Here is a 13,211-nt window from a genome sequence, read left to right as displayed (position 1 = left end):
CTATCACAAAATGGCACACGAGGTATATTGGGTTCATCAGACTTCCCACCTTCTGAGAAAGTGGAGATCTGCTACTTGCTGGCGAAGAGGGACAGGAGATGATAACGGATCCTGTCTTTGAGCTGCGCACTTCTCCTTCTGAGAAGAAGGAAAGGAACATCAGCTGAGTTCACTCTGCTCCAGTCTCTCAGTTTACAATTCTAAGTGTATGTGTCTTTTGGGTTTTAAAGATGAAGAAACATGAAAGAATATGTAGTTTTAAAATTTCTTTTGTGAACAAATTCCCTTGATGGCCTGGTCAAATATGCAACAAACCCCCCAAACCTCACTCGATGCTGTCTTCATACACTTATATATTAAGTGCCCCAAATTAGATTTCTATTTATAAAGCCAGCTGAGCTCAGAAAATAGTAATTGTGTCCCACTCCATAAAGAGGGAGGACCTTATCTAGAAAATTGACTTCTACAACAGCTTTGTGAGCCACCTACAGTCAAGGAAGCCTGTAGTCTCAGGCAGTGGTGAGGAGAACCACAGCTATATGTAAACTCTCTCCCTTGATCATGTTTAAGTCACTTTTATAGACCTGCTTCTGTTATGCTGTGTACAGTGAATCTGGTTTGACTTGTATTAAAAAAAAATAAAATCCGTATTTGATGTTCTTCGTTTTATGACCTCTGCCAATCTGAATGTCTTTTCTGAGAGTGTGTGCTTTGCCAGGCAGAGACTCTCTTCTTGAATGTCTGAAAAATGCTTAGCCTATTGTGAGGGCTACCATAAACAAATAAATAATAACTAAAACCTATTTAGATCAGTGGATGTTTTGCTTTTCTCATGGCTGTAGAATGCCAAATGTAGGGATTCTTCCAGTAGACACGCTTTCCTCAAAGCTGGAGATTGACTCTGATTGCCTGTATTGCATTCAGATACTTAGAGCACATTTAACCTGACTAGTAGTCTTTTCCTGTCTGCTAATGAATAGGCTGACCTGTTGCAGAACCAACATTTGTCCCTTGTTGGGATTTATGAAGACTCAACTAATTCAAGTTCCAATTCCATAGAAGCAGGCAAAAACTAGAAAATAATTAAAAATGTTAGTTCAATACATTAATTTCCTCAGTATCTGTTTTTCCTGGGTTGAGTTTTTTCTTAAATCCCATCAGCTCCTCTTATTTTCATTCCCTTACTGCTTCAGGGGCTCATGTTGTAGTAACCTGTGCTCCTAGCAGAAATGGACTCAACCTAGGTCCCGCAGGAGCCTGTGTACGGTGCTCCTTGCATTATCCAGGGGGATTGCTGGTGAGTGGCATAAGGCATTTTTCCTTCCCTCCTCCTATGTGGTCAGAGCACTGCCTCAGTAATGTTCTCAACTTCTGTCTGCCTGGAATGAAGAAACCCAGCTGAAGTCCTGAACTCTGATCCCCTTTGTGGCGGTGCACTGTGCTGCCATTAAACCACCAAGCTTGTCTTGTTTAGTATTCTTTCTGAATGCTCATGGACATGTTTCCTGGTTTGGGTTGGGGAAGTAACCTAAGATTTATTTTTTACTAGGCATAGTTTGTTTTAAGAACTCAGTGCTAAAAAAAACCCATTTTCCCATGCCAGAGCATGTGACTGCCTTCTCTTCCAGTCTGTGTGTGGGAAAGTAAGGTCATAGTTACTTTTGCATTGGTTCATGGACTGTAGGTTTGCCTCTTCCTGTGTAAATTAAGGCTTGTGATGCTTAAGGGAAGCACTCTTTAAGCCCTTAGATTCAGTATTAGCTGTGAAGAAAATGAACTATTACTATGTGAAAATGGCAACTGCTCTTTCCTTTTACCTTGAATATACCATTCTTTTGTCTTGCTTGTAGTGAGCTTTTGACTGACACTTTTGATGAGCATTCCTTAAAGAGTTGTGGAGTTATCTGATCTGTTGCTCGCCAAAAAGCTATAACTTTATGAAGCTTATTCTGATTTATAATTTATCCCATTTGATGCTGCAGGTTTTCTTACGGATTGTCACATGGTGCTCAGTCCTTGTGATTACATAATGTATTTATTTTTATGAAAATGCTTTGGTGCCAGGGGGAAGGCTGAGAGCACAGGAAATCATTCACATACAAGAAGAACTCCAGATCCAAAATAGCTTTAATTACAGGTTTGTTTCAAAGAGCTACCACCTGTCCCTTATATTGGATTTTCATTAAAATTAAATTATGTTTTTATAAAAAAAAAAAACAAAAACCTGTGACACAAATATATTCGTTTCATGCTAGAATAACAAACTACAAAACAGTAGTAGCTGGACTAATACTTAAAGTAACACTTGCTGGCTGAGGGACATTCCTCTTGAGGCTGGTGAAACTATGTAGAGTACACTAAGTGATTCCATCTGATCTGTAGAGAACACTATGGGTTACATTTTCACTTTATAAATATGTCACTGGCAAAGCCAACTGGCTGCAGTAAGCTTTTTTGAAATGGACATTTCTGGCTGAGCTTTTGGAAGACTGCTTTTTTTTAAGTGAAACATAAAAAACCCATTCACTGGTTACACATTAAAAACAAATGGCCAAAGGAAACAAAATGAACTATAAAAAGTTGGAGTATGAAGAATATCTAATTTTGTATGAACTTTTCATTTTGTTTTACTTGTAGTAGTTTTCATAATTGGAGTTTGTCATATAACAGAATTGTAATATTGTAAATTTGCATTTTAACTAAACTTGAAGTGAATAATATAGACGATGCAAGGAGGACAAACAAAAAGCTTAGTTGCTTTAGAACTTGAGGCTGCATCCCTGAAGTCAGTGGGAGTTTTGCCACTGACTCGTTGCTGGATCAAGCCCTATATGGATTAAATATCTTTTACTGCTTCTTTAACAAATACGGGTTACCTGCTATTCTACGTGCATTGAAGATCCCTGAAGACTCTAAGCACCTTGTCGTAAATATTATGTGGCTTTCAACCTGTTATATTACTGTACTAACAAGACATGTTTCAACAATGGTGTTTGTGTGAAGGGGTTCATGTGGGAACTGTGAGGATAAATATAATATCCCCCAATCACTGTTATACATATCTATTTATCTATTACAAGAGTGTTCTGTAAATCTTATTTCCACTCTTAGTGATTTATTATTTTTGTGATTTAACAGATTATGGTAAACATACATTTTAGATCTCATCATTTGCGTGAGATCAAAACTTATTGCTACTTCTGACTTGCCCTAACAATGTGGACGAACAACTGTGCAGACACCTATTTTTAATCTATTAAAGTAACTGAATAAGCGACTGTACAGTATTACTGCTGCCTGTAGTGTATCTGTGTGTGGTTTTTAAAGTGTTGTCACAGAAACAGAAATAATTAAAAACAAAACTTAGGGTGTTCGTTAGTTAAAGGATATAGCAAAAAATCTCTTTAGCTGCTTGCGGAAAAAGCCCCCCATTATTCACAACCAAGAAATATTGCTCTTTCACAACTGTGACGGCATAGCCAGAAATAGAAATAAATGCCTTCCTTTAAAATGGTAGGAGAGTATGAAGTACAAAACGTTAGAATGTGTACTATAGAGAAAACACTTCTGCTGTAGTAAGGGGATGGACCATATTATCTAATGTCTTTTCTATCTCTTATTTCTGTGATCTTCAGGGCAACTTTTATAGTATTTTAAACAATAGAATTATAGTACGTCAACAGACTGATTTCATTTGTATTGTAATCTAATAAACTTAAAAAAAATATTTACCTAGGGGGGTGTGTGTGTGTGTGTATTTATAAACTTTGTACCAGTGTCCCCCACCCTCCTGCATATCTTTTGTGTGGTTTTAAATAGTTATCTGCTATTTTTTAAAAAAAATCTTGTGTTATCATTCAAATACAAGAAAAGACAACAAAACTATTAATATGGCGTAAACACATATTTCTCTGGATTCTGATCACTTGAAACCAGGTTTATTTTTGCAGTTACCATACCTCATTGGAATGTTTTGGTGCATGTGTGTCTGATGCCTAAGACAGTAGCTCAGACACCTGTATAACAGTCTCCTTAAGAAGTAGGCCAAATTCTGTCCTATGTTACACCTGTGCAGCCCTGCTGATTTCAGTGAAGCTTCATGGGGATAACTGAGGGCAGCATTTAATGCAAAGTATAAATATTGAGCCAGAGTTAGCTGACAAGGTGGACAGAAATAAGATGCTCTACCTACTATATGTTTTCTCTTTGTGCATACTGATTTTTAGAAAGTTAAAACTGAGCAGTGTGGTTATGCCAACTGAGTTTGGACTAACTTCTGTTTCTTTCCCCCTCCATATTGTGGAAGGTCTCAGGGACAGTGATGGTAAGAGGACACCCAGGGAGCACAGTGATGTTGTCAAGGGGCAGCCAGGGGAAAAGGGAGAGAAGGCAAGAGGATGAACCTCTATGGAGACAGCCCTTGATTCCAGTGAACCCCAGAGATCCTTGAGCTTAGGGGCTGAAACCTATGCCGCATTTGTGGGAAGCTGGGGATGCAAATTCTTCTTTTTCTCCCCACAGATGGAAGAATAGAAAGGACATTCAGTGATTGAAACTCATGGAGTTTCTACTCCCCTGACCAGGAATAAGCCAAGATAGGAGCACAGAGCACCGAATAAAAAAAAAATAGGATTGTCCTAGATTATCCTATAGTGTTTCCTGAAAAATGCTTTTGTAATAAGCCAGTAAGACAGAGGAGAAATATTAAATAAGTGCTTGAAAAGTTTCTGCCCTCTCACTGGGGGAGATAGTACCAGAGATCATAGTGAGTGGTTCTTACTGTGACATTGTGCTATCTGGCTTCTAGAGCTTTGGGAGAGATACTGTGTGAGCATGCAGTCTTTTCTCCAACTTTGTGTACTTTGATTTCTTTTATTATTGCAAATATATGTAAATAGTTTTTTTTTTAATTTGAAACACCTACCCACCAAACCCTTGGAATTAATTGTATTTCAGCCAAGTTGATTGTCCCCCCTTTATTTAATTCTAAAATAAAAAATAAGTATTTTCTGTTCTTGGATGCCTATAGGATGTTCGCTGAGAAAAGTTCAAAAAGAAAGAGGAAATAAATGTTCATACTGCAGTTGATGCCTATGCAGGCAGGCAGTTGGAAGGACCTGATCAAACTAAGAGTCACAAGCTGATTGTCTCTGAGATTTCTGTGTCGGGGAGCCTGTATACATGTAGCTCCTACTCTTCTCATGGAAATGGTAACCTCTGAGATGCTGGGGATCTTAGCATGATCTTAGCATTACATGCACCATCACCCCAACAATCCCACTTACATTAACGCAACTGAATTCCTAATTGCAGCACATATGGGCTCTGCTTAAAAGTTCACATTATTGCTTTTTCCCCTGTAGGGTGCAATTGGTGGAGAAGTCTTTTGTGGCTAGAGATCAACGCCTGAGGGCACTGGGGCTGGTGTAGAAGCACCTGGCCTCCAGTAGAGACTTCAACCCCAAACTTCTTCCATGGAAGGGCAAATCCTGTCTTTGGTAATGGTAGAATTCTTAGGAAACTCCATGATGGGAGTGTCTGAGCTAGCATTGATACAAGTTTCTTTAGGGGTTATTATAGTTAAGGATCAAGGATGTAAAATGAACCTGGAATTTGATTGGTCACCAAGGTAGAAAGTTGAGGAGTTGTTCAATATGCTTTTGTCTGGCCACTTTATATGGCAGGTGGAGTAGTGAGTGCAGACTTATTTGTAATTTTTGAGTAGCCTTCTGTATCTTTTAGGGAGAGCACACATTGCAGTAATCTAATCTTGAGATGACAAATGCTTGAATAACAATAGTCAGGTCAGCATCTAAAACAGAAGGGCTTGCTTGCCAACTAGCTAAATATGAAAAAAACACTGCTGCTCTCTAATAGTTCTTGAGTAGATTTTAGTCCAGTTGGACTTGGAGGTTGTGTACCACCTTGACAGTGTACAGATGCCTTTTATTGAAGGTGTTATAACAGTTCGTGTGAGTTCCTCAAAATTCTTCCCCTTGCCAATTGACATCATCTCAGTTTTACCTGAACTGTTTCCAAACCAAGTTTTTTTTTTAAGAAAATTTTTCATTTTTTTAGACTAGGACTATCAAACGATTAAGAAAATTGTGATTAATCAGTTTTAATTGCACTGTTAATAATGGAATACCAATTTAAATTTTATTATAAATATTTTTGGATGTTTTCTACATTTTCATATATATTGTTTTTAATTACAACACAGAATACGAAGTATACAGTGCTCGCTTTATATTTGATTACAAATATTTGCACTATAAAAACATTTAAAAAATAGTATTTTCAGTTTACCTCATAGAAGTACTGTAGTGCAATCTTTTTATCATGAAAGTGCAACTTACGAATGTAGAATTTATTTTTTTTTACATAACTGCACTCAAAAACAAAACGATGTAAAACTTTAGAGCCTACAACACCACTGAGTCATCCTCCTTGTTCAGCAAATTCCTAAGACAAACAATGTTTCCATTTATAGGAGATAATGCTGCCTGCTTCTTACTTACAATGTCACCTGAAAGTGAGAACAGGCGTTTGCATAGCACTGTTTTAGCCGGCGTTGCAAGATATTTATGTGTCAGATATGCTAAACCATACACATAATGAGAAGAAAGTTCTGGTTTCAAAGAGCTTTCAGTCTAAATTTTCACTAATCAAGAGGGGAATGACTAGTGAAGTTCTCATGTTTTGACAGATTTTCCCTAGTTGTTTTAGAATCTCTTCTTGAGAGACCTGTCCAAATTCTGAGACTATGGCAGAATAGAAGCCTGGCTTATTGGCATTAACACTTTGATCTTCTCATTTCATTTTTCATTTGGTGCAGGTCATTGGTAAATCATGGTGATCTATAAGAGATGGTGTATATGTAAGGGGGCAACTAGGGAGCAATGTATTCTTAGCTGTGGACAGGAGATGGCTTTATAGCCTACCAGTACATCAATATCATGGTCCACTGGTTAGCCATTTGTTTCAGGGCATTCCAGAATGCCCTATTTGTCTCCAAAGATGGACCACTGCAGTTTGCCCATCTCCAAGGCTAGGTAGAACAGGACCAGGATATAGGCATATTGCTACTTACCTGAATAACAAGGATGTTGTGTATCTTAATTCATTAAAGTTTGTAGAACATTTTGATGTTCATGGATGGAAGGTACTACCCTAGTGCAAAGTACTTTATTTACCATGATGGTTGATTGGTTTATTAAACCGACAAAAGCTAGAACAAAGAACATCGTCTGCCATACTGTCTTTAGCTTAAATTGTGCCATTCTCTTTTTTTTTTCTTTGAAGCAGCATTAGTTAAGAATAGTGTCAGTGTTAAAATGAAAAAAAAAAAAATTGAAAATTAAGTGAAACCCTTAATATTAAACAGGTTTTAATTGAATTCAGGCACCTTGGTTATGATTTTTTTGTTCAAATATTGCATGTTACTTTATTAATATATAATTTTTCTTTTTGAATCATATGTTATTGAAATCATCTGCTCTGATCTTGGCTAATGCTTCAGAGCTTCTCGACCTTTAAACAATGAACCAAATGCTTCTCAGCTGTGATCAGTTCGGTTGACTTAACCCTTTGAATACCACATATCTCAAAATATGAGTGACAAATTATTATGAATAAATCATAAAATGAAGTGTTTGATCTTTTGAGCCATATAAATAGTATTTTAAGAGGTTAAGTAACTGGAAAGGCTTTTTAATAAAACCACTTCATACACAATTTCAAAAGAAACTTGTTGGCTGTCCACATACGGGGTGTGTGTGTGTATGCATATATAATGTGTACAATATAAAATATGTTTCTAATTTTATAAACAATAAAATCTAGATTTGAACAGAAGCCATAGACCCTGCTTTATAATTTAAAAAACATGTGTTTCAGTGTAAGAAAACCTGAGGAAATTCATAACTCAAAAACAATTGTACTTTTTGGAAAATGCTATCAGGCTTTTACATGTTAAACACATACCGTAATTCTATTAAAATTATTGAATTTACTAATAGGAAGCATTTGTTCGTTGACTTCAAACTGTTAACAGAATTAAAGAAGTCACATTTCCTAAAAAGGTGTGTGACTCTTATCTACTAAAGTAACAGGAAAGATTAATGTAGTACGACTGTTTGGAAACATGAAACAAACTTTAATATACTATAGATTAAACCTGATGGGACCAAATCATCAACTTGAAGTTGTCAGTGAACCTTGCAGCCAATGGCTTAAATGGTATGATATATTGTGTCTTTATCGCTTGCAGTTGTAAAGAAAGGCATTAGTTTGGCTTACTTCAGTAGCTGGCAGAATGTTAGTCTGAGAGCTTTTGAACATTGCTGTAATGATTTCCATGTTACAGATGCTTTTGTACAAAATATAGGTGATCTGTACAGATCCTAGCATGATTTAACTTGAGAAGATTGGTTTTCATTGTTAGCTTAGCTAAATTTCCTTTAGAAGCCATCATAGACCTCTTGATTAATGGACTATTTTGCTCTGTTTCATGTTTAATAAGGGAAATGGGATTTTTTTAAGGTTGAAGAAAATTATTCTCTATATGTTGATTTATGATTTTGTTAAACCAGAGTGCTATTGCTGCCTTATTAAAACAGTTGGTATAAGACAAATACGTTTTGCATCAGCAGTCAGTAAATCATCCCCCCAAAATATGTTGTGTTAAATATAAGACAGATCTTAGGTTTATGGTTTTAAGAAAAGAGACAATGAGGAGTCCGTTGGCACCTTAAAGACTTTAAGGTGCCACCGGACTCCTCGTTATTTTTGTGGATACAGACTAACATGGCTACCCCTCTGATAAGAGAGAACTTCTGCTTGAATAAAATATATTTTTTTTTATTTAGAAATCTATATTTAGGGTAAATAGGCCATTGCGATAGTTCAGATTTGGTTGAAATCCTATCATGATCCCCCCCTAAAATTACATTAATTTAAAAAAAAGTTGTGCCCATCTATCTAGTAGCACCAGTGTGCTTCCCTATGAAGTACTGCAGTTTGGTTCCCTTGTTTCTTAGGAGGTTGAGAAGCTCAATCTCTGGGAAAAGAACAAGACCGTATTTCATTCTTGAATGTCCTCTCCATCAAATGTGTGCAGCAGTGTTAATGGGAATTGAATGAATTATGTACAGATCTTCTTGGTGGGAAGGATGAAGGGACCATTTTGAGAGTAGTATAGAATGGGCAATCACAAAAGGGGGGAAAAAAGGGACCCAGTGTAGCTATTTACCTTCTGCTCCCCTTACCCGCCTCTGATGACTTGCCCTCAGATTCAGAGTTTTTACCCTAGTGATCCAAGTCTTGGGGGAGAGAATACTGATTCTCTTTTTTTAGTCAGGAGGTCAAAGATCAAGTAATAATGTATTAGTAATTTAGGTGAACTATTAACCCATTAACTACTTAGCATGCTCTGCTTCTTTTTAAATAACCATTGATATGCTTCTAATAATTTCTCTGAAGAATCAGAATACAAGGAGATAATTTTTCCATATGTATTTTACCTCCAGTGTTGCCATATATTGAACTGTTGCCTCTGTGAGCTTATATAACAATACTTGTCTAAGTGGGAAAAAGACATGATTTTTTTGTTGTTGCCTATATCTGAGGCCCTATATTAGAGGAGTAGGATCTGAGGGGAGGACATCAAGGAGGAAGTAATTTTTTTCTCTTTAAATCAAGATCCTGTTTTAATCCTGTATGCATAGGCTATAATCCCACAGACACTTGCAGATGTGAATAACTTTGCATGTGAATAGTCTTGTTGAAATAAGTGACACTATTTACTTACATGTTTGCAGGATAGGGGCTTGATCCAATACCTACTTCCATTGTGTGACAGGGTCGGGCCAGATGGCTATAGGAGAGTAGTAGAAGGCAGAGATATTATCCCCAGGTTAAGTAGGTCCCTTTTCCCTGGGTAAGGTAACAGGGAAGGTTTCAGAACAATCAGGAACCTTCTGGAGACAATTAAGACAGATAGGCTGATTAGAACACCTGAAGCCAACCAAGAAGCTGTTAGAATCAATTAAGGCAGGCTAATCGGGGCACCTGGGTTTAAAAAGGATCTCACTTTAGTTTGTGGTGCGCGTGTGAGGAGCTGTGAGCAAGAGGCACTAAGAGCTGAGAGTGAGAACGCGGACTGTTGGAGAACTGAGGAGTACAAGCATTATCAGACACCAGGAGGAAGGTCCTATGGTGAGAATAAAGAAGGTGTTGGGAGGAGGCCCTGGGGAAGTAGCCCAGGGAGTTGTAGCTGTCGCACAGCTGTTCCAGGAGGCACTCTAGACAGCTGCATTCCACAGGGCCCTGGGCTGGAACCTGGAGTAGAGGGCGGGCCTGGGTTCCCCCAAACCTCCCAACTCCTGGTCAGACCTGAACTGTGGGTTCAGAAAAACGGCCAAGCTGAGGGCTGCCGTGAAGCTCCAAGGCGAGCAAATCCGCCAAGAAGTGCAAGACCCACCAAGGTAGAGGAGGAACTTTGTCACAATTGGCTTTAATATTTTCATAGATTTCAGTGTGTGTTTGATTGGACCCTTTTGTGGATTTCTTTATATGAATGGGTGCTAAAAACTATATGCACATTTGAATTAATGTTCTTTTATGTAATGCTAAATCCACAACCTGATTCTGATCTCAGTTGACTTCAAAGTTATTGCTCTGAATTTATATCTATGTAATTGAAATCGACATGTGACCAGTAGGATCTTGCTGCTATTGTAGCTGAATTCTTGATTTCAGTATTAACAAGTATTTTTAACGCCTCACTACAGACTTAATATTTTTTAATCCTCGTTTAAAAATATAAAATAAAGGTAGGATAAAAGCAATGGGAAAATGTAATCGCTATAATATTAACATTGTTTTCATGATGATTTCTATTTTAGACCATTTAAAATACCTGGAATGAAATGATAGATTTAACAATTTGATTTTAGGGTCTATTTTTATTTTATTTTTATTTTATTTTAATAATTGTGTTCCCTCAGTTAAATTAGAATGTTAACTTAATCAAATCAGAAAACTCATTTTTTTGCTATCTTTTGGTTTCTCTTAATGTATTGTTATTTACGTAAGAAAGGAAACAGTTAACTAGTTTTAGTTTTAGCAAATAATGTTTTTACAATTTTTGGAGGGTTTAGTTTTCTTTGTTCTAGAGGATTATTTATACGTTAAAAAAAATCTGTTTAAGTAATAGGTTTGTGAGCCAAACTGGCAAAATCAATGAAATGCAAAGTACAGATGTCCTTCAAGTCACATCAGTTTACTTGTGGGTTAAATTATTTTATGGAAAGAACAGGTGGGGAATAGGATGAGCAGTGGTTCTGGGAGTTGTCAGGAATTTCCTTCCCCCACTCCCTGGCAAGAGTTTGGGATGGGGTGTAGGGCACCAAAGCAGGGAGTAACTTCTTCCAGGCATTATCTGAAAATGGAGAGGGATTCTCCCACTTCATGGGGTACCATATGCCAAATAGCTTTCCGGGGTGGTGAGAGTAGCACTCCTTGAGGTAGAGCCAGGTGGGAACCACCCATTCTCCATTTGCAGAGTGATTTTCACAGTTTGGACCCTTGTGAAGACATTGGATGTGGCTTTTTCTCTATATGCATTATGGATATTTTCTTCTCTCTGCCAAGATTCACTGTTTGCTCTTCCTTCCTTCGCTATCTCTTTGCTACCAGCATTGTTCTCATTGCCACTTTTCCTTTCCCTATCCAGTTTCCTTTCTTTATTACGTAGTCTCTTACTCTGTTAACTAATCCCCTTGTGACTTCCTCTGCTCCTATAATATATATTTAAAAATAAAATAAAGTAGAACTAACATAAAGTACGTCAACCATCACCCCATCATGTTACTCGTGTATTGTTTCCCTTTCCTCTATGCTTTGTCTATCTAGTCTATTTCGAATGTAAGCTCTTCAGGACAGGGTCTGTATCTTCTTTTAACTTTATACAGAACTTGACACAATGGGTCTCTAACTGGACCTTTGAACACTAGCCTCATATAAATAATGCTAATGGAGCGTCAGCCTCAACTTTGAACATTTTGAGTGGAATCCTGGCTCCACTGAAGTCAATGAGAGTTTTACAAATGACTTCAATGGGGCCAGTATTTCACCTCCTCTTTGTTTTGTGTGGGGGTCACAGCTGTTCTGTGTTGTTTATATCTAACTGTAGTGTAACTTCATTGTTAATTTCTGTAAATAACCTGGGCCTGATTTCCAGTTACTCTAAGGTCATTGGCAGCGTAAAGGAGCCTTAAAGTGGGAGTAAATTACATTTATTCCTACTTTAAAGCCCCTTGATGCTGCCAATATAGTAAATTAGTATTCATATACATTTAGTGTAAATGAGAATTCAGGCCTGTATATTTTCATAAAAATCTAATATGTGATTAACGGTGCTTTGTTTCCTTTTCTTTTAGGTCGAGATTTGATATGCATACAGTCCATGGATGGCATGCTTATGTTGTTTGAACAGGAAAGCTATGCTTTTGGCCGATTTCTACCTGGTTTTCTTCTGCCTGGTCCGTTAACTTACAGCTCTCGAACGGATTCCTTCATTACAGTCTCTTCCTGTCAACAAGTTGAGAGCTACAAGTATGTATAAATATTAAATAAGTAATTGTGGTTTCTTTTAGGACTGCCATCATATAACATGAATATACTGAAGATAAAAAATTAGCACCACCTATGAAAATATAAATAACTATAATATTTTATTTGCTTTTACTCATGTTGTACCACATATCTATTTTTTAAAAGAGGAAAGAACAGATGCCTTTCTTGGTGCTGTCACCTGAAGCTCAGACTTGAATTGTTGTTGTCCGGGTATGCCAGAAGGACGACAGGAGACACTGGATGTGTTTAATTAGGCCGCAACTTTATTACTAAGTGTATGGGAGTACCTGCCAGATAAAACTGTACAGTGCAGGTAATTCCATAATTATTTACATGTATCTTGGGGGGCTGCTGGCAGCCCTCCCCCTTACCCATCCTGATCCCCAGCTAAGACATTGCTGGGACCTTGCTACCTTCTTCCCCTCCCCCCTTGAATGAGAATCAAAGGGTATATAAAGGAGGTGGAGCTGACTCCCTGCCATACCAGTCATAGGAGCCCCAATTCCCCAATGGGAATGAGGATATGGAGGTAGACATTACCATATTTGAGGTAGAAGCGAAACTCAAACAGC

General features: G+C 37.5%; 1 protein-coding gene across 16 annotated transcripts in view; it reads left to right on the top strand.

Moving 5' to 3' along the window:
- Positions 1-13,211, top strand: part of BBS9 (Bardet-Biedl syndrome 9) — a 432,676-nt gene that overhangs the window by 25,534 nt on the left and 393,931 nt on the right. For all 16 annotated transcript variants that reach the window (XR_005223953.2, XR_006288876.1, XR_006288875.1 and 13 more), the window contains exon 6: positions 12,444-12,618. Coding sequence is in view for 11 of the 16 variants with exons in the window: in XM_043540615.1 (XP_043396550.1) it covers positions 12,444-12,618 (175 nt within the window). In the remaining 5 variants the exon portion in view is untranslated. The remainder of the gene's footprint in view (positions 1-12,443; positions 12,619-13,211) is intronic.

The sequence above is a fragment of the Chelonia mydas genome, chromosome 2, assembly GCF_015237465.2.
Source record: "Chelonia mydas isolate rCheMyd1 chromosome 2, rCheMyd1.pri.v2, whole genome shotgun sequence".
Lineage (NCBI taxonomy): Eukaryota > Metazoa > Chordata > Testudines > Cheloniidae > Chelonia > Chelonia mydas.
The sequence above is the reverse complement of the archived record's forward strand: the minus strand, read 5'-3'. Positions and strand labels throughout refer to the sequence as shown.